Genomic DNA, 20,392 nt, shown 5'->3' on the forward strand with positions numbered 1-20,392 from the left:
GAGCTAGTGAAAAGCTAGTGAAATGCAGTGTGAAGTGGGGTCTCTCAATTCTGCTTCTGCGAAAAATTTAATTTCACACCTTTGCTCTGGCTTCAGAACCTAAGAAGAAAGCAGCGATTTGATAATTATTTCAACTTTGAACAATCCACAAAACACTTTATGATTTTCGTTTCTTCATTATTTGTTCTGGTTTTTGTTTGTTTCGAGACAGGGTTTCTCTGTGTAGCCTTGACTGTCCAATTTTTTTTTTTTTTTTTTTTTTTTTTTTTTTTAAGGTCAGAGCTTTGTTTCATTTCAACAGTTTCTGTTTTGTTTTGTTTGTAACATTTATTTTTTTGGGGTGTGTGTGTGTGTGTGTGTGTGTGTGTGTGTGTGTGTGTGTGTGTGTGTAATGCACCCACCACAGAATGTGTAGGTCAGAGAACAACTGCTTAAAGTCAGTTCTTTTCTTCCAGCATGTGGGTCCTGGGGATTATACTCGGGTCCCCAGGCTTGGCAAAAAGTGAATTAACCTCTGATCATTCTCACTAGCCCCACTATTGTTGTTGTTGTTTGTTTTGTTTTGATGTAGCCCTGCCTGGCCTACAACTGCAGAGATCTGTCTGCCTCCCCCAATGCTGAGACTGAAGGTATGCATCACTACCACTGAACAGTGGTGAGTGATGGAGCACACCTTTAATCCCTGCGCTTGGGAGGCAGAGGCAGGCAGCCTGGTCTACAGAGCAAGAGGATAGCCAGGGCTCCACAGAGAAACCCTGTCTCAAAAAACAGAAACAGAAAGAGAAAAGGAAAGAAAGAAAAAGAAACAAGGAAAGAGAACGGTGAAATGTCAGCGTGCACGATTGCTCGGTGGCGGAGCTGGAGAGATCGCTCTGAGAGGAAAGAGCACTAGATGCTCTTCCAGAGGACCCGGGTTCAACACCCAGAACCCACATGATGCCTAACCACCATATATAACTCCAATTCTAGCAGACCTGATGCCCTCTTCTGGCTCCTGTGGGCAATGCACACATGTGGCACTGTGCAGGCAAAACAGCCATATACATGAAAACAATTTTTTTTAAAAGATAGCTCAGTGGGTACCTGCTACCAAGCCTGACAACCTGAGCTTGATCCCAGAACCCCACATAGTGGGGGAAAAAAGAACTGAGTCCCCTGAGTTGTCCTCCGACCTCCACAGGTGCAGACATGCACGTGCACACATGCACGGGTGCATTAAAAAAAAAAATTGCTTTGGGGTATCAAATGTCATGTTACACAGAATTTCCAAACGTATTTTCCAAGTTGAACACTTTGGGAGCTCTATCATCTGTTTATTTCCCAACAAGATCTTTTGCCCTTGAGTTTCTGATCCTCCTGCCTCCACGTTTCAAGTGCTGGAACTTGAAGCGTTCGCCACCCTGTCCAGCGCTCTGTGTGTTATTTATTACGTTCTCATCTCACTGATGGAGGGCCTAGGGCAAGTCACGAGGCAACTGGAGACAGACAGAAGTCCCTCCTCTTCCTTCTGTATCCTGGGTGCCCCATCTCTTGGGTGCCCTGGAAAAGCCTGATGTGGGCAGAGACGCACCATGCCCAGATGGAGTGCCCGGCTTGAGGGTGGAGGGTCAAAGCTGCTAGAGGTTTTCCAAGGATGGATAAGTGGTGAAAACTGATAAGCGGTTCCTGGTCCGTCAGTCATAAGGGCAGGAGCTAGGATTTGAGAGCAAGCTTTAGACTCGACTGCCTGTGTATTTCTGGGAACTGCCTCACATATTGTCCCAGAATTTCTTATGTTTGTTACTCTAACCGAGCCCTACCCAGGCCTCTAATTCCACACCGCTGTCATTGCTTTTTCTAAACACAGTGTTGTCACCAGTTTGCTTGAAAGCCCTTACCATATCCACACAGACTCTGCAGTTCAATTCCCATCTTTGAAGATGTCTTTCTTTTACAAGTAGAAAAGTGTAGCAGATTCAGTTTTTCTAAAACTTCAAACTGTACCATGCAAGATGAGGCCTATATCCAATTTATGCAGGCCGCCACTGCAGCCACCAGGCTCCCACTAACAAACCCTTGCTGTTCCAAGGCAGGGCTTGGAATTGCCCTGCCTTCCCACTCCTGCAAGACTTCACACTGTGCCTGCCGGTAAACAACCCTCCTGAGCCTAATTTAGCTTCACCTCCCTTGAGGTCCTGGGGAAACCTGTTACAATCCATCACAGCATTTACACTCTGTCTTACAGCTGTGAGGTCTCTTGTCATTTTCCTTCAAGAAAGGGAGCGTCCCACAAATAAGTCTTTCAACTTTGTGTTCCCAGGGCCTAGCACAGTACTTGGCACATGGCAGATACATGTCAGTAACTGTCATTTGCTGCAGAAACAGAGGACAGCCAAATCAATTAAGCCAGAGTGACAGACTGGAGATTTAAATTGTCATCTTTTTTGCTCACTCAACAAGATGAGCCTCTATAATCCCAAAATGTGCAATCTGAAATGCTCCTAGATCAGAAAAATCTTTGGATAACAAAAACAAACAAACAAAAAGCCACAAATGCAAATTTCTACATCTGAGCTTATGTGATAAGTGACAGTAAAAATGTGTGTAAAGACCAGACGTGGTGGCACACCTTTGGCACCAGCACTCGGGAGGCAGAGGCAGGCGGATCTCTGTGAGTTCAAGGCCAGCCTGGTCTGCAAAGTGAGTCTAGGACAGCCAAGGCTACACAAAGAAATTTTCTCTCGGAAAAAAATTTTTTAAAAAAATAAAGAAAATGTTGTGTAAAATTATCCTCAGGCTGCTTGCCCAAGACATGTCTGAACATAGGTGGATTTTGTGTGTACATTTGAGTATCTTTCCCATGATATCTCACTATTTGTATGTGAGATATTATTCCGAAATCCAGTGTGTGTGTGTGTGTGTGTGTGTGTGTGTGTGTGTGTGTGTGTGTACTCTGAAACACTACTAATCCCAAGTATTTCAGACACTTGTGTTTTGATCACTCAGTTTAGTGATTTCGTTTTAGTGTTCTGTTGCTGTTTGTTGGGTTTTGTAGTATTGGGGGATTGAATCCTTGTCCTTGCATGCTAGGTAAGGTCTCTACCACTGACCTACCCATCCAGCTTCTGATTTGGAGTCTTTCAGACAGGGTCTCGCCTGAAGCTGTGATGGGCCATCTTGAATGTCAACTTGACTGAATGGAGAATAGCCTAGAAGCGGGGAGTAAAGGCCATGGTGTCTGTGAGCACCATCCCAGGGAGGATTAGCTAAAGTGAAGAAGGCCCACTGTGGGTGGCACCATCCCATAGGCTGAAGGTCTGGACGAAATGGAAACGGGAAAGGAAAGAGCCACTGAGAGTAGAATTCTGTCTGCCTGGCCACCATGTAAGCCATTCTTCTGCATGCCTTCCTGGCACAGTGGACTGACTCCTTGGAAACTGGGAAACCAGCTCTTCCCCTCCCCCCTTTAAATTGTCTCTCCCAGGAAGTTGTCAGAGATGGAGGTTTAACACTGTTAAAGCCCAGGAGCCTGGGGCACCTGAGCTTCTCTGGTTTAGCCTCCTGAGTACCAGGGTTAGTTTTAGTTTTCAGCTGAAGTTTTGAATCTGATGGCTCAAAAAAGTCTTTTTTTTTTTTTTTTTTTTTAAGATTTATTTATTTATTATGTATACAGTGCTTTGCCTGCATTTGTGCCTGCATACCAGAAGAGGGCATCAGATCCAAGTATAGATGGTTGTGAGCCACCACGTGGTTGCTGGGAATTGAACTCAGGACCTTTGGAAGAACAGTCAGGGCTCTTAACCTCTGAGCCATCTCTCCAGCCCCACGCCCCCCACCCCGGAGTCTTTTTATTCTTATTCATCCGGGCTTGGTGGGGCTCATGGCTTCACACTTACTATGTAGATGACATTGACCTCCTGATGTTACCTCCGCCTCCAGAGTGCTCGGACTACAGGTGTGTAGCACCGTGCCTGGCCCTGTGTGCCCTCGCCGAAGTGTGGAGAGCAATGCAAGCAGATAAGTAGTAGACTGGATTTTCAGGGAAACTGGTGTGTCATTCATTACACACTGTTCAGAGTCTTATTCTTAGGTTTCTTAGAGTTCTGTGTCACCTCAGAGATTTACCTTGCTCTTCCTAACCTGCCATCATTAATTTAACTGGTCTCCAGTTGATAGGCCATGTGGGCTGTTTCCCACCTGTTGTAACAACAACAACAAAACCCTTAAGTACATTATTTCACATGTGTGTTCATATGCATATATATACGTGTGTGTGTGTGTGTGTGTGTGTGTGTGTGTGTGTGTAAATGACAGGCAGAAGCCAGGCAGTGATGGCGCACGCCTTTAGTCCCAGCACTTGGGAGACAGAGGCAGGTGGATCTCTGAGTTCGAGTCCAGTCTGGTCTACAAAGCAAGTTCAGGACAGTCAAGGCTTTAGAGAGAAACTCTGGCTCAAAAAACAAAACAAGGGAAAATATAAATTGCTGATAATGTTTATTATTAAAAGCCTATAATTATCACAGTTTTTTGGTTTTGTTTTGTTTGTTTGTTTATTGGAGGGTTTTGTTTTTTTTTTTTTTTTAGTTTTTCAAGACAGGGTTTCTCTGTGTTAGCCTTGGTTGTCCTGGACTTGCTTTGTAGACCAGGCTGGCCTCGAACTCACAGTGATCCACCTGCCTCTGACAGTGGTTTTATTTAAGCCTCTATCAAACAATAAAAGACACACCTGAAAGATTGTAGACAAGCCTCATTCCACCTGGGCCTGGGCAGATATTAACCCCTAAGCTTACCTTGTTACCACCCAGCCCCTCATCCCATGCCTCTTCCTTACTCATGCCCATCTGGGCTGCTTTCCATCCGTAATTCCGTAAGGACTTGCACATGCTTCCCATCTGGCCTGTGTCTCTCCAACACCGGTGATCCAGCCACGAGGTTCTCCCCTTGCTAACCCTTGGTGGTCCGCCTTCCTTCCTCTCTCCTGCTCTTCCCATGATCCTCTACGTCCTCCAAGCACAAAAACCTTCACCAGGCATACCTCACTTCCGCCCTGCCCTGCAGCCTTATTTAGCAAACCGGTACATTTGGTATCTGTGACTGACTGCTCCTAGAACGGTAAGGATGGGAGGGGAGGGCATGGGGGAGGAGGGACAAGATCGAAAGGCTTTATAAACAAGGGGGTAAATTTGATATATTATCTAGTTTCCTAACTCAGCAGGTTACTATAACTGAGGAAGGTTTTCACCATGTTTTGTTTTGTTTTCCCATGTTTGTTTTTTATTTGTTTGTGTGTGTCTGTTTGTTTTAAAGTTTCTTTTATTCCAGGACAGTTTTTGGTTTTGTTTTTACTTTACTTATTTAGTCTTATTTCGTGTTATTTTTACTATACTGGGCACACCTGCTTTGTCTCCATAATGAGAAACCCAAAAGAAAAACAAGTTATTCACCCTGTAGCATTGTCAGCAGAAGCCATCAACTCTAAGCCCTAGGCCAGCAAGAAGGAAACACAGAGGGGATGTTGAGGAGAAAGCCTTAGCACCGAGGTTCTCCACCTCTCTAAGGCTGCAACCCTTTAATACCGTTCCTCACATTGCAGTGAGCCCCAACCGTAAAATTAGTTTTTGTTGCTTGCGAGATGGCACACGCCTTTAATCCCAGCACTCAGGAGGCAGAGGCAGGCAGATTGCTGTGAGTTCGAGGCCAGCCTGGTCTACAAAGCAAGCCTAGGACAGCCAAAGCTACACAGAGAAACCCTGTATCAAAAAAAAAAAAAACCTAAAAATTAGTTTCTTTGCTACTTCATAACTATAATTTGCTACTGTTATGAGTTGTAATGTAAACATCCATGTTTTCCGATGGTCTTAGGCAACCCCACCCCCAAAGGGATCTCAATCCACAGGTTGAGACCCACTTCTTAGCAGAAAATAAAATTTCTCTTCCCAACGTGGGCAAGTTGATAACAGGTAGAAACATGATTGTCACTAAAAGGTGAGCCTATCAGGAGGGACCTCCAGGGCCTACACCACGCAGTGTCTCAATCCGGCTGCAGAAGGGGTAAAGCCAGGAGCAGCCTCGTCAACAGCCCAGGGGCTCTCCACCCTTGCCAGCTCCACCTGCTGTGGTTTTGGGGCTGCTAAGGAGCTGCCCTTCAGCTGCTAGAGGACGACAGGGGCTCTGGACCCAACTGTGCACTGGAACAAGATGCCTTAAAGCCACACTATCCCCACAGAGTCCGATTTTGCTTGGCGTTTGATCCTAGGCATGGTGTTTCCATTTGGTTGGTTTTGGTTTCTTTAACTCTTCAAATAACTCTGATGAGGCGCAGCTGAGATGAAAAAGGTCTGTGAGGGGTGGGGGTCCCAGACAGTGAAGTTGCTGGTGTGCCTCGGGGAAAAGAGGGAAGAGGGTGTCAGATGAGAGAGGAAAGCCAGTGCGTGGCAATCCTGGGAATGCCACCTAGGACCTGGCTGACCCTTTGGCTTCCCTGCTTTTCCTTGGCAGCATCTATTTGTTCTCAAGATAACGGATGAAATCCTTACCTTGCCTTGGGGGCTCTGGCTCCTCCCCAACCTTCCCAGTTGTCTCAGCCTTTACTCCCTCTCCCGCCAGCCCTCTGTCAAGTCCCTAGGGGTGCTTCGCTCCCTCCCACAAGTTGGCCTTGGCCTGGGCCATTCTCCTTCCCTTCTCTCAGTAAACATCATACCTGGGCCTTTGAACGACTAACCAAGGCACCACTGAGATCAGCGGGACTAAGGTTCCCACAGTGTTATGCGCTGCCCTGTCCACTTGGCTCTTTAAAACTGATCTCTGGGCACTTGAACTGAGAAAAACACACAAAGAAGATGAGCTGAGGGTGTAGGTCAGTGGCAGAGGAAACCCCGCGCCTGGCATGGGCAGACACCCTGGGTATAATCCCCAGCACCACTAAGCAATGGGGGTTGGCGCACACCTTTAATCCCAGCCCTTGGGAGGCAGAAGCAGGAAGATACCTGAATTCAAGGCCAGCCTGGTCTACAGAGTGAGTTCCAGGACAGCCAGGGCTACATAATAACACCCTGTCCCAAAATAATGACACTGAGGCCCAGCACGGCTAAGAAAAAAAGGAGGTAGGGCGACAAGGGAACTTGGGTCCACTTTACCCAAAGGGCATGGGCAGAGGGTGTTTGCGTTTGTAGTGTCTCATTGTTCGTTGTGGTGTGCTTATCCAACAGGAACCTGAAACTGACTCTTGTGAGGAACCAGGAGGACCCTATGGAGAAAATGACGAAGACGGACAAGGTAGAGTGCGCTGGCTCCGGGTGTATACCATCACTCAGCCTAGGATGAGCTCTGTGCTGTACAGACCCATTAACAGAGAGCGGGCTTTCCGTTTCCCCTCAGACTGGGACCTGGAAGTAAAAACCAGAGCGTTTTTACTGTTGCAAGCAAACGGCTGGACGTGCTTTCTGTTCTTGGATTACTTTTTAAAAGATGTATTTATTTATCATGTATGTATACAGTGCTCTGTCTGCATGTACACCTACAGTCCAGAAGAGGGCGCCAGATCACATTATAGATGGTTATGAGCCACCATGTGGTTGCTGGGAATTGAACTCAGGACTTCTGGAAGAGCAGTTAGTGCTCTTAACCTCTGAGCCATCTCTCCAGCCCTTGTTCTTAGATTACTTAAAGATGTCTTTCCTACTAGAGACTGCAGACTGATGCAAGATTAGAGACTTCAGGATGTTACCAAAATGCCCACGCCACACTCCCACCCCACGCATGCGTACTCTGTCCTCGTACTTTCATAGAGCTGTGGATATCCTTGTGAGGAGGCTGGGGTTCCCTGGCTGGGGTTCGCTGCGGAGAGAGATGCTGGTGCAAGAAAGCAGGACCTATCCATCATCTTTAGAGACCTAGCTGTTGTCATCCACAGCCCCGGGTGGTGAGAATGCCTTGATATGCCTTGGATAGTGGCACAGGCCTTGAATCCCAGCACTCAGGAGACAGAGGCAGGTAGATCTCTGGGAGTTCAAGGCCAGCCTTCTCTACTTAGTGAGTCCCAGGACAACTAGGGCTACAAAGAGACTTTCTCAAACAAACAAAAAGGATGCCTTATTGGTGGCTTCCTTCAAAACCAAGTCTTTATGTTTGGTTGTGATAGGTGGTGGTAGTTCTAGGAAATACTGAGCCTAAGACCACTGGGTCTGGAGGCACAAATAGTTGATAGCCCAGAGATGGAATTAGACTCTAAGCTCTTTTGCAGAGCGCCTGGACATGTTACATGGTACTCCAGTCAGCTGGGCCTCTGGCAGCGGAAGTTCTTTATCCTTACTGCTTCTAGTCTCAGTGTGTGACTCTGGCCACCCTGGAACTCACAGAAATCCTCCTGCCTCTGCCTCTGGAGTGCTGGCATTAAAGATGGGTGCCATCACGCCAGAGTCCTCACTGCTTCTTGTGGAGGTGGAAACCCACTTAATATCTCTAAGGGCAGGTCCCAGGCCACAGCGAAGCCATGTGCCTATTGTTGCTATACAAAAATGTCCAGCAGAGGGAGGCCGTGAGGCTGATCTCCAGCCTAGGCCTAAACCATAAAGCACTCAGGGACACTTGTTTTTCTTACTTGGCCCATTTTAAAAAGTCACAGGCGAATGCGTCACTTACCCAGGCTGGCAGCTGCAGGTCTGTGCTACTGAACTGAGCTTGAGCCTTGGAGTGGACGCTCCACACCTGGCATTGTCATCTGCCCCAGGGACTGATAAGAGCACTCCCTCAATCGGGCACTAAAGCAAATCAGCATCTTCCTTCCTGTGGTTGCTATTTACCGATCTGTCAAACGACACCGATTCTTTCTGTCTCTATTTAAAGTCAAGGTTTTGGGTTTTTTGTTTGTTTGTTTTTCCTCGTTTGCCTTTCACGATTTCTTTCCATTGACATCCTAGTCAAAAATAATAATTTTTGTACTGGTTTTGTTTTTTCTAAAAATTGTCTCCTTAATTTTTATTTGTATGTTATTAATATTTATTTTATGTGTATGGGTGTTTTACCTGCATGTCTGTGTACCATGTTCATGCAGTGCCTGAGGAGACCCGAAGAGGGTGTCAGATCCCCTGGAACTGGAGTTATAGATTATTGTAAGCAAACCTGTAGGTGCCGGGAATAGAACCCAGGTCCTCTGGAAGCGCATACAGTACTCTTAACCACTAAACCACGCCTTATACTGTGTAGCCTTGATTGGTCCAGACTCTCTTTGTAGACCATGCTGGCCTCGAACTCACAGAGATCCACCTACCTCTGTCTCCTGAGTACTGGGATTAAAGGCATGCGCCATCATGACCAGCATTATTCTGATTTTTCATGATGTTACTTTGTGGCAGAGTGAGCCCTGGGTTGGTCAAGATTTTAGGCAAAGATTCTTCTAACATGAGGAGGCCCTGTCACCTCTGTCTTCAAAGCTGAGTGACACTAGCCAGGAAAATGTACTCTGACCTTCAGATCCTCCCTATTGTAAATCACACATCCCAAATGTGACAAGGCTCCAACGTCTCCGCCAAGTGCAGCACAGGCTTTAGGCACCACAGAACGCGGCCCAAAGTAAGCAATGCCTGAGTCAGGCAAAACAGATTTCCTGTCTCATGACGCCAGGCCAGGCTCCGGCCGGCCTAGTCCTCGGAGCTTGGCCAGACCTCCTCTCGTGTGTGAAATGCCACCACAGTCAGTCACAGAAGGCATTTGCCTGTCCTGAATGACAAATGTTAGTTTTTAGAAAGGATTTCCGACCTTGGAAAGCAAGAAGAAGGAAGTACTAAGGAAATGCTTTTAGTTGTTTAAAGAACAGGTCTCCTGTTTGAGTCTTAATGGTCAAGTTGTTGTTCCTACTTTAAATTCAGTAGTGGTTGTTGTGGCTTACTGTAAGGCGTGAGGCAGCGCCTGGGGTACAAGGCCGTGTCAGAGCAGTGGCCTAGGATATGCCAAGCCCTGGGTTCAAATCACCACCCACACATATATTACACATACATACATGCATAAGTAAATTTTTTTCAGAAATGAGTGAGCTACTGAGAGGATTTAGGAGTTTGCAAGTTTCCACAAGGCAAAGCCAACCAGCCACCTCTAAAATCCCAGCAGATTGGGGAACTAGCTCTTGTCCCAAAGTCCAAGGAAAGAATAAAACTTCAATTCTAGTTACTTCCTGGACCAATGGTTCTTAAACCTTAGTACACTTCAGAATCACCTAGAAGTTTTGTTTTGTTTTTGTTTTGAGGCATGGTTTCTCTGTGTGTAGGCCTGGCTATCCTGGAACTCAGTCTGTAGGCTAGGCTGGTCTTGAACTCAGAGATCCTGCCTCTGCCTCCCTGCACGCTAAGATCAAAGGCACAGGCATGTGTCACCACAGCCATCACAGCCACCGCAGCTCAGCCTTACAGGGAAGGTTTGCAGTGGTTTCTAGTCGTCATTGGCTGCAACTCAGCAGTTGAAAGGCTAAGGTGTGAGGCATGCAAATCCAGGGCTAGCCTGGGCTACAGACACAGACCTTGTTTCCAGAATTAAACAAAGAGGGTTGGAGAGATGGCAACGTTGTTAGGAGAGCTCTCTGCCCTTCCAGAGGCTGTGAGTTCAGTTTCAGCATCCAAGTCAGGGGACTAACGACCACCTGTAACTCCAGCGCCAGCACATCTCTGTCGCCCTCTTCTGGCCACCAGAGGCAACCACACACATAGTATACACTTAACACAGACAAATCATGTACATATACCAAAATACAAATAAATATTTTATAAAATTATCTTAATTAGAGGATACAAGCAAACAAAAGCCAACCTGAGTGAGAAAAAGAGATGTCTGGATTTCTCTGCAACATTTTTAGTCTCATTTAGACCTGGGCAGAGGCCTGGCAATATCCATTCTTAGTGAATTCCTAACTTGGTGCTGGAGGCTCAGTATTTGTTTCTCTGAATTCTCTAGGGTCTATTTAATCTGCTCTTTTGGGAAAAAAATAATAGTGTTTTGGGAAAGGAATTGGTGAGCAGGCACTATTTAGAATATGCTTGGAATACCTGTCTCAGGGGTGGGGGGCCAAAGGTCACTCAATACACTGTGAGGCATACACCAGGCACAGGGTTCAGTGCCTCGCACCTCATAAACTGTGCGTGACGGCACTTAGGTGTAACCCTAGTACCCAGGAGGTGCAGCCAGGAAGGTTGGAAGTTCAAGGTCACGCTGGCTATGTAACAAGTTCGAAGCCAGCCTTGGACAGTTAGACCTTATCTCCAAAAGACAATAGAAAGAGAGCGCCTGCCACAGACTGAGTGCTCCGGAACACTTAGCTATGTGCTCGTTCACTATGTGTGTGCATGTGTTAGGTATGTGCACATGGATGCAGGTACCCATGGAGGCCAAGAGGCATCATATCCCCACCCCACCCCACCCCTAGAGTTAGAGATGTGTGAGCTGCCTGAAATAGGTGCTGAAACCACACTCAGGTCCTCTACAAAGCAGTCAGGATGTTTAACTGCTGAACGGGACCATCTCTCCAGGCACCATTCTGTGTTGTCCAAACCTGGATTCTGTAGCCACACTTTCATCCTGTCCCAGGTCCACATAGTGATGCCTTTACTTTTAACCACTGGGACATTTGCTCTTTGATGGACGTACTTAGTTCTCTGTTGAAATCCCTCTTTAGCTGCTGTCCAGACATCCCTGTGATTAAGAGCACTGTTTACGACCGGGTGTGATGGCCCACGCTTTTAATCCCAGCTCTCGGGAGGTGGATTGCTGTGAGGCCAAGGCCAGCCTGGTCTACAAAGTGAGTCCAGGACAGCAAAGGCTACACAGAGAACCCCTGTCTCGAAACCCCCCCCCAAAAAAAACTGCTTATGGAGTCTTACTTCCTGGGTTCAAATGCTAACTTCACCACTAGCTGTGAAGCCTTGAAGACATTACTGAATTTCCCTGGACATCTATTTTCCTTCAGCTAGAAAGTGAGGAAACAATGATATTTATCCCCTGGGGTGGCTGTAAGTACCTATCCCAGATGGTCCTCAAGATGTGTTATTAGCAAAAAAAAAAAAATAATAATAATAATAATAATAATTATATATATATATATATATATATATATGTATGTATATATATGGGTAGTTGAGACCTAGGCTGTCCTCAAACTCACTATGCAGCTAAAGATGACTTAGAACTCCTAGTTACTTCCGCCTCCCAAATGCTGAGATTGCTGGCGTGTGCCACCATGCCCAGCAATCTATTTAAGAACAAACAGAAAAGAACCCTTTAATTACATGGCAGTAACATGTATTAGTATCTTATCAAGAAAGCGTTGTTCTAACATACTGTCCAAGCCAGTGCCGTGGCAAGGCACGTGGTGCTGAAGACCCGATAAGCCTCTCTCTGCCTTAGTCCCTTAGGTATAGACCCGAAGCGGGAGGGGACCCCGGGATGAGTGAGGCAGCCTCAGCAGCCTCTCCGTTCTGTGCAGAGGGCACAGCACCGCTCCAGAGGGTCAAGGGCGGTAGTGCTCGCCGTAACTCCAGTGCACAAGCAAATGGCCATACATATGGCTAGCCTGGTCTACCTATTGAGAGACTGTCTGAAGAAATAAAACCGTTCCTTGAAATGTGGCAGAATGCTTTAAGATTTATGCCAGACAGCCAGCTCAGGCCCTCACGCAGGCCAGGCAAAGCCTCCATCGCTGAACAACCTCTCCAACTTTACCTTAAGGTGACCCAAAAAACGTTCTCTGACCCCGCCTGAGGTAAATGAAGTCGGGAGGGAACAGCCTAAGTAGTGACCGGAGGGGTAAACCTCAGAGAACAATTAGCCACTCCCACAACCCCATTCAGAAAGAGAAGGCCCAGGGTATGCCACCTCAGCAATGTGTGCGGCTGCAGGGATGGCTCCGTGGGTAAAACAGTGGCTGCCCTTCCGGAGTGCCTAGGTTCAGTTCCCCGCACCCACATGGTGACTCACAGCCATCTGTAACTCCAGTTCCAGGGATCCAACGCCCTCCTCTGGCCTCAGTGCACATACCTGGTGCACAGATAAGCATGCAGTCATTGCGCGCATATACATAAAATAATAATAAAAAAGGAGGGATGTGGGAGCATTGTTCTGTCTTAACAAAGGCTAAGTAACATAAGCAGGAGGGAAGGCTTATTCATGTCTGCCTTGAGAACAAAGCCAAGCCAGCAGGCAGGTAGAGGCAGGGAAGTGCCACCACAGGAAGCTATCCAGAGGCCCCAGGCCCAGCTTCCTTCTCAATACTTAGGAATTGGTTCCCTGTGCTGATTCAGCGCCTTCCTCACGCCACAGGACACGGGAGGAAGGGTCGCTGGTGGGTGCACTACCACCTTTAAATTTTCATATTTTTAATGTATTTATTGGGGACAGGCGTGGCACATGCCACAGCACGTGGCCAGGTCAGAGGACAACCTGCAGTAAGTAATCAGCTCTCGCCTTCCACCATGTGGGGCCCAGGAATTGAGCTCAAGCTGTCAGGCCCCATGGCAAGTCCTTGTTTTAGGGCTTCTGTTGTTGTAATAAACACCGAGATCAATCCCCTGGACCGCGGGGTGTGGTGGCGCGCACAATTTTAGTCCCAGCACTCAGGGAGGCAGAAGCAGACGGATTTCTCTGAGTTCGAGGCCGGCCTGGTCTACAAAGTGAGTCCAGGACAGCCAAGACTACAGAGAAACCCCATATCGAACAACTGGAAAAAAAGAAATACATCCCCACCAGCCCCCCTCCCCCACAAGACCCACCCAGCTGGGAAGCTGGGTAAGCCAGGGTCCTGCAGGCTGAACTAACCTAAACACAAGGGGGCGCTGTTCCCAGAAGCAGGCGCGCGCGCGCACTGCGGGTCAGGCGTGTTTCTGTTCACGTTCCTGCCTCTTAGACTCACAGGCCAGCTCTTCAGCTCAGTGTGTCTTCCCTCTCCCTCACAAACAGCAGGCTCTAGCTGCCCACGCTGTGGCTTGCCTAAGAGGGGCTAAGATACCCCTGCCTCCTCCACTGGTCTTTGTGGTATCAAAAGAAGACAAAGAGAAATTTAATGCGTTTGTGAATTGTGAGGTGGTGTGATTCCCACTGACCCTAACAAGAGCTGCCTGGAGAGCTGGGCTCTCGACTTTGAAAATAAGCCCTTTATTAGGAAAGCATCCCACGCTGTCTGCTTCTCGTTATTCTCTGCTTCCCCAAGAGACCTGAAGTCCTGCTTAGTTTCACATACGTGTGTTGGATAGCCACCAAGTACCACGCTATAGCCCCATGTGCCCCTGTGTTTGCCTGCCTTGTCTCGATCTTGCATACATTCCACAAGTGAGCGAAAGAATCAGACAAACAAATAGGCTGCGTTTTCAGGAGATTCCCAATGGCCATGCCAAGCTCTGTAGCCTTGGGAGCATACAGTGAGGATTTCCGCGCTGGGCACCACACACTTCCCTACGAGGAAACCGGGCCTGATGGAAAAATGAAGGTCACAAACCCACAACCGGGGGCACTCAAAGAAGCCACGGCCACCAGCCAGCACACACATATATCTCCACCATAGCCAAAGAAACATCCAGCAAGGTGGGGAGTGCTACAGGGATAGGTCACGCTGGGCAGCCAGCTTCTAGACAGACAGCTCACGGGCTCTGCTGACCGTGGTGGCTGCCCCAGGATGTTCAGGGCATAAGTGGATATGACCTGTGCATCCACAGGGTCTAGACCAGATGTTTCTGTGAGGACCGCCTGCCTATGCCTTCTCTGAGGCTTGTTAAAAATGTGGGTGCTGAGCTCTCTCCCAAGACCTACCTATGCTTTGACAAGACTCTTGGGTGGCCAAGTCTAGTGGCACAAGCCTGTCACTCCAGCTACTTGGAAAAATAAGGAAGGAAGATGGCAAATCCCAGTCCTACCCGGGCAACTTAATAAGACCGTGTCTTGAAATTAAAAAGAAAAACATGGCTAAGCTAATAAATAACAGAACCTCAACAAAGGTGAAAAAGAGGACTGGGGGTGTAGATTGTTGGTAGAACACTTGCTTGGCGTAAGGCTGTAGGCTTGTTCCACAGTGCACATACACAGACATAGTGCATATGCTCCTGAAAACACACACACCCCTCAGATGTTTCATATACAAATTGGTATCTGAGAAACATTGGTGCCAACTCGCTGGAAACACAGAAAATTATAAATTCAGAACCCAGGGGTTCACTTATCTCTTCAGCTTTGATTAGGGCCAAGACTGAGTATAGGATGAGTCTGTTCTCTGGGCCTCTGTTTCCTTACCACAAACCAAGATGGTTTACCTGCGCCTGCCCCTCTGCCCTTCTCACACTGTTGCTCCAGCACTAGCCTCTTCCACTGCAGCTGCTGACAGGGCAGGAAAAGCCAGCCTGCCCTCTGCACTGCGTCCCACCTAAGGCTCTGCTGCTCCCAGGCCTCTGTGGGTAGGCCATCACCACTAGCCCAAGAGGGGGCCTATTCCACTGACGTAAGGCCTTGGGTGACCCCTCAGCCCCCTCACTGAAAATACAGAGCTGACTTGCTAATCACTCTTCATCAGTTTTTGGTAATTTAATTATTTTTTTGTTTGCTGAGTTGTTTGTTTGTTTGTATATTTGTTTTTGAGACAGGGTTTCTCTTATAGTTCTGGCTGTCCTGGACTCAGTATGTAGACGAGGCTGGCCTCGAACTCACAGAGATCCGCCTGCCTCTGCCTCCTGAGTGCTGGGATTACAGGCATGGGCCACCACACCCGGCCTGAAAAATAAAATGTTTATTGGTATGGATGAGAGCATGCCTGGTTCAGCCACCAGCCAGGCCTTTCCATGTCCTTAAGCACTGACTACATGAATAGATGGATCTTTTATTCACTTTAACAGCAGTTTCTGGTCCCTGCCGAAATTCCTCACTGCCTATGGTTGGGGAAGGCATTTCCCCGACTGCAGCTCTAGTTCTGATTGGAGGAGAAAGACGTTCCCATAGTGCCTGAGAGAACACAGCGATAGCGGTGGGTTGGAGGAGAAAGACAAGAGTCAGTAAGGGTGTCCACGTCAGCTTTCCGTCACCAAGACCAAATAGAAGAGAGGAGTCAGCCAGGCATGGTGGCTCATATCTTTAATCCCAGCACTCGGGAGGCAGCGGCAGGCGGATCTTTGTGAATTTGAGGCCATCCTGGTCTACAAAGCAAGTCAAGGACAGTTAAGGCTACACAGAGAAACCCTGTGGCAGAGAGGACATAGCAGGGCAGAGCTGCTCACAGCCAGTAGCTAGGAAACAAAGAGACAGAGGAAGGAGCCAGTGTCCCAGGATGCCCTGCACCATGAGTGGTGTAACTTCCCCGAGCTTCCTGCTAACTCTCTATAGCCTTTGGAGGACATTTTTAAATTTTAATTAATTTATTCAAATTACATCTCAGTTGTTTTCCCCTCACTTGTATCCTCCTGTTCCTCCCTCCTCCTCTCACCCTATTCCCTTCCCTAGGTCTGTGACTGAGGGGACCTCCTCCCCCACCATATGGTCACAGCCTATCAAGTCTCATCTTGGTAGCCTGCTTATCCTTTTTCTGTGTGCCACCAGGCCTCACCACCAAGGGGAAGTGCTCAAATATGGGGCACTAGGGTTCATGTCAGAGTCAGTCCCCGCTCTCCATATAACTGTGGAGAATACCCTGTCCATTGGCTAGATCTGACTAGGGGTTCAATGTTTACTGCATGTATTGTCCTTGGTTGGTGCAGTAGTTTGAACAGAGACCCCCTGGGTCCAGATCCACCTGTCATGATGTTGTTCTTGTAGGTTTCTAGGACCCTCTGTATCCTTTTATTTCCCCATTCTCCCATGCTTCTTTCACCTAGAGCCCCAATAGGAAGTCTTTACATCTATCCCAATTTCCTGGTAAGTGAAAACTTCATTGGATATCCCTTTTGGGCTAGTGTCCAGTTACACGTGAGTATATGGTTTTGGAGAGATCAGGGATACAAGGCACATACCTAAATATACTAGAAGTGGAGGACATTTTAGATCTAAATCATATCTGAGGGCTTCCTGGAGGATATAACACCTGCCACAAAGGAAGGAAGGACATTACTGAGCCTGGAGTGCACCAAACAACAGAGTACAGCAGTTCCTGTTTTTGTTTTTTTAAGATTTATTTATTACTATGTATATAGTGTTCTGTCTGCATGTACATCTGCAGGCCAGGAGAGGGCATCAGATCACATTATAGATGGTTGTGAGACACCATATGGTTGCTGGGAATTGAACTCAGGACCTCTGGAGGTGCAGTCAGTGCCCTTAACCTCTGTGCCATCTCCCCAGCCCCCAGCAGTTCCTGTTTACTGCCTGTGGCCCCAGGTAAACATCTACAGTGTGTTCCGCTGCTCCCTGTGGATCTCCATGTGTCAGATGAGAAAATTAAGGCAGAGGGGTGGGGTAACACGTCCTTGGTCACCAGCTGGACAATAGTGAGGCCTGAGGTCTGACTGCCCCACCCCCCAGGCTCGGTCTGCAGAGCCTTCTCATGGTTAATAAAAGACATCAAAAGGAGAGTGTAGGTCAACACTTTTGGGTAGAAGGGGATACAGCAGGAAGGTCGAGAAGAAATAGGGATGTAAAGACAGACAGACACAGACAGATAGACAGAGAGACACACACACACAGTTCCAAAATGATGACAGTTTAAATGAAGAATTGCTTGGTGCTGGAGATGGAACCCAAGGTCGTTTGTTTGTTTGTTTGTTTGTTTTTGTTTTTTGTTTTGTTTCTCGAGACGGGGTTTCCCTGTGTACCTTGGCTGTCTTATACTTGCTTTGTAGACCAGGCTGGCCTCGAATTCACAGCAATCTGTCTGCCTCTGCCTCCCAAATGCTGGGATTAAAAGCCTGCACCATCACTGCCCTGCTTGGAACCCAAGGTTTTATACTTGCTAGGCAAGTGCTCCACCAATGAGCTAAATCTCCAGCCTCATTCCAGGGCTCAGACCCCACCTCCCCTAGCCCTGCAGGACTTTTTTTTTTTTTTTTTTTTTTTTTAATTCCCTTTGAGAAACAAAACAGCATGGATTGTCAAACAGAGAGGACCAAAAGACAAATAGACCTATCTCTGGCGGTGGCAGCTGGCTCCAGGGCACAGGGCCACAGCTCCTGACAAAAAGGAAAGTCCCCTGTGGGGACATCAGGACCCCAGGCAGGGGTCTCTCTACAGTGTCCCTGTTAAAAGTCCCTTCCTGGATTCTTTTCTTTTCCTCTCTGAGTAGCTCATGACGCTGCTACATGCTGGGACTGCCCATGGATTCCATGTGGGTGGGCTGTGGAGACTGGAAAAAAGGTGAGAGAGGCAGATAAAGCCCTCTTAGGGAACCGCGGGGACAATTCAGACTTTTAAATTCACACAAGTTTTCTTTGGGTCTGTTTGCCACACGGTCACTGGAAGAGTGGAGAAAAGAGAAGTAATTTTGGGTATACTCAGTGTTTTGTGTGTTTCTGTCTTGTTTTAGCCTCACCATAACTATAATATCTAAATTACTTTATCCCTGCTTCACAGGTGAGAAAAGTGAGGCTCTGTCAGCCCTTCCCCTTTCTAGTGTGAGCTGAAATACAAAGCCAGGCTTTTTTAGTTGCTATTTTATTGTGTTAACATTCAATACAGCTTTCTCCAAGCCTCTTGACTCTTAGAATAGAAAGACTGACAAAGTCAAGGAAACACACACACACACACAGCAGCAGCAGCATTTTTTTTTCCAAACCCAGATGAATCTCAGAGACTGTTTAGAATCCCTGGAAATTTCTTTCTATTGCTGGTGAAGGAAGCTGAGGTTGCCAAGTCAGGAAAATTGTGCAGTCCCTGCTAACTAGTAAACTCACGGTCCCTGGAGCCTGTGGGCATCTAGTTCAGTCCCAAGAGCTTTCCTGGACACAGCTCTGGACTCCAGGAGCAAATAGCTGAGAAGGAACAAGAGCCAAGATGTCCAGCCCCCACAATGGAGGGAGCTGAGGTTGCCAAGTCAGGAAAATTGTGCAGTCCCTGCTAACTAGTAAACTCACGGTCCCTGGAGCCTGTGGGCATCTAGTTCAGTCCCAAGGGCTTTCCTGGACACAGCTCTGGACTCTAGTAGCAAATAGCTGAGAAGGAACAAGAGCCAAGATGTCCAGCCCCCACAATGGAGGGAGAGGCTGGAGGCAGGGTGGGGGGGGGTGGAGGGGTGGGGGAGGTGGGGGGGGCCGCGACGGTGAGGAGAGGGATAGCATCTCCTACTCAGCTGTGAAGGTGAGACCTGTGTGCACAGGAGCAGAGTGGGGCTCTGACTTGAGGGTCTGGAAGGTGGCACCATATGCAGGAGCAGCCTCAGGAAGGCCACCAGGCTCCCTGTTCCCAGTTGCCCCTGGAGGACCCCCACAGACACGCTGCTAGGGCCTGCTGCATCTTTTAGGTCTCATCTTTAAAATCATGCTAGTTCAGCCATATCTCTTAGGACTGTGTAGCTTTCTTCATAGAATTTTTTTTAACCTTTTTTATTGTTTTTTTTCCTTCTATATTTTTATTTATTATACATACAGTACCCTGCCTGCATGTGCACCTGCATGCCAGAAGAGGGCACCAGATCTCATTATAGATGGTTGTGAACCACCATGTGGTTGCTGGGAATTGAACTCAGGACCTTTGGAAGAGCAGACAGTGCTCTTAACCTCTGAGCCATCTCTCCAGCCTCTCTTCGTAGAATTTTGCCACAATCACTTACATATATAGTTACATGTATGCACGCATGGTTTTTTAAAATTAACTAATTTTTTTTCAAGACAGGGTTTGTCTGTGTAGCCTTGGCTGTCCTGAACTCACTTTGTAGACCAGGCTGGCCTCAAACTCACAGTTATCCACCTGCCTCTGCCTCCTGAGTGCTGGGATTAAAGGCGTGTGCCACCATGCCCAGTTCTAATTTTTTGTTTTTAATGTTATGTGCATTGGTGTTTTGCCTGCATGTATGTCTGTGTGAAGGTGTCAGATCCCCTGGAACAGGAGTTACAGACAGTTCTGAGCTGGCATGTGGATGCTGGGAATTGAGCCTGAGTCCTTTTGAAGAGCCGGCAGTGCTCTTAACCACTGAGCCACCTCTCTAGCCCCTGTTGAATATTTTAATTGGTGATCAATGAGAGAGGGCCTAGCCCATTGTAGGTGGTGCCACCCCTGGGCAAGTGGTCCTAGGTTCTGTAAGAAAGCAGGCTGATGGCTGGAGAGGTGACTCAGAGGTTAAAAGCGCTGCCTGCTCTTCCAAAGGTCCTCAGTTCAATTCTCAGCAAACACATGGTGCCTTATAACCATCTATAATGAGATCTGCTGCTCCCTTCTGGAGCTCAGATGTACATGCAGGTGGAGTACTGTAGACATAATAAATAAAATAAAATCTTTAAAAAAAAAAAAAAAAAAAAGCAGGCTGAGCAAACCATGA

The 20,392-nt window shown here is 47.6% G+C and overlaps 1 protein-coding gene across 1 annotated transcript in view; it reads left to right on the plus strand.

The window, feature by feature from the left end:
- Kiaa2012 (KIAA2012 ortholog) overlaps positions 1-20,392 on the plus strand; it is a 115,971-nt gene that overhangs the window by 77,164 nt on the left and 18,415 nt on the right. Inside the window, exon 14 of the mRNA XM_051154533.1 lies at positions 7,188-7,254. Coding sequence (XP_051010490.1) covers positions 7,188-7,254 — 67 coding nt within the window. The remainder of the gene's footprint in view (positions 1-7,187; positions 7,255-20,392) is intronic.

This window comes from Acomys russatus, chromosome 12 (genome assembly GCF_903995435.1).
Source record: "Acomys russatus chromosome 12, mAcoRus1.1, whole genome shotgun sequence".
NCBI lineage: Eukaryota > Metazoa > Chordata > Mammalia > Rodentia > Muridae > Acomys > Acomys russatus.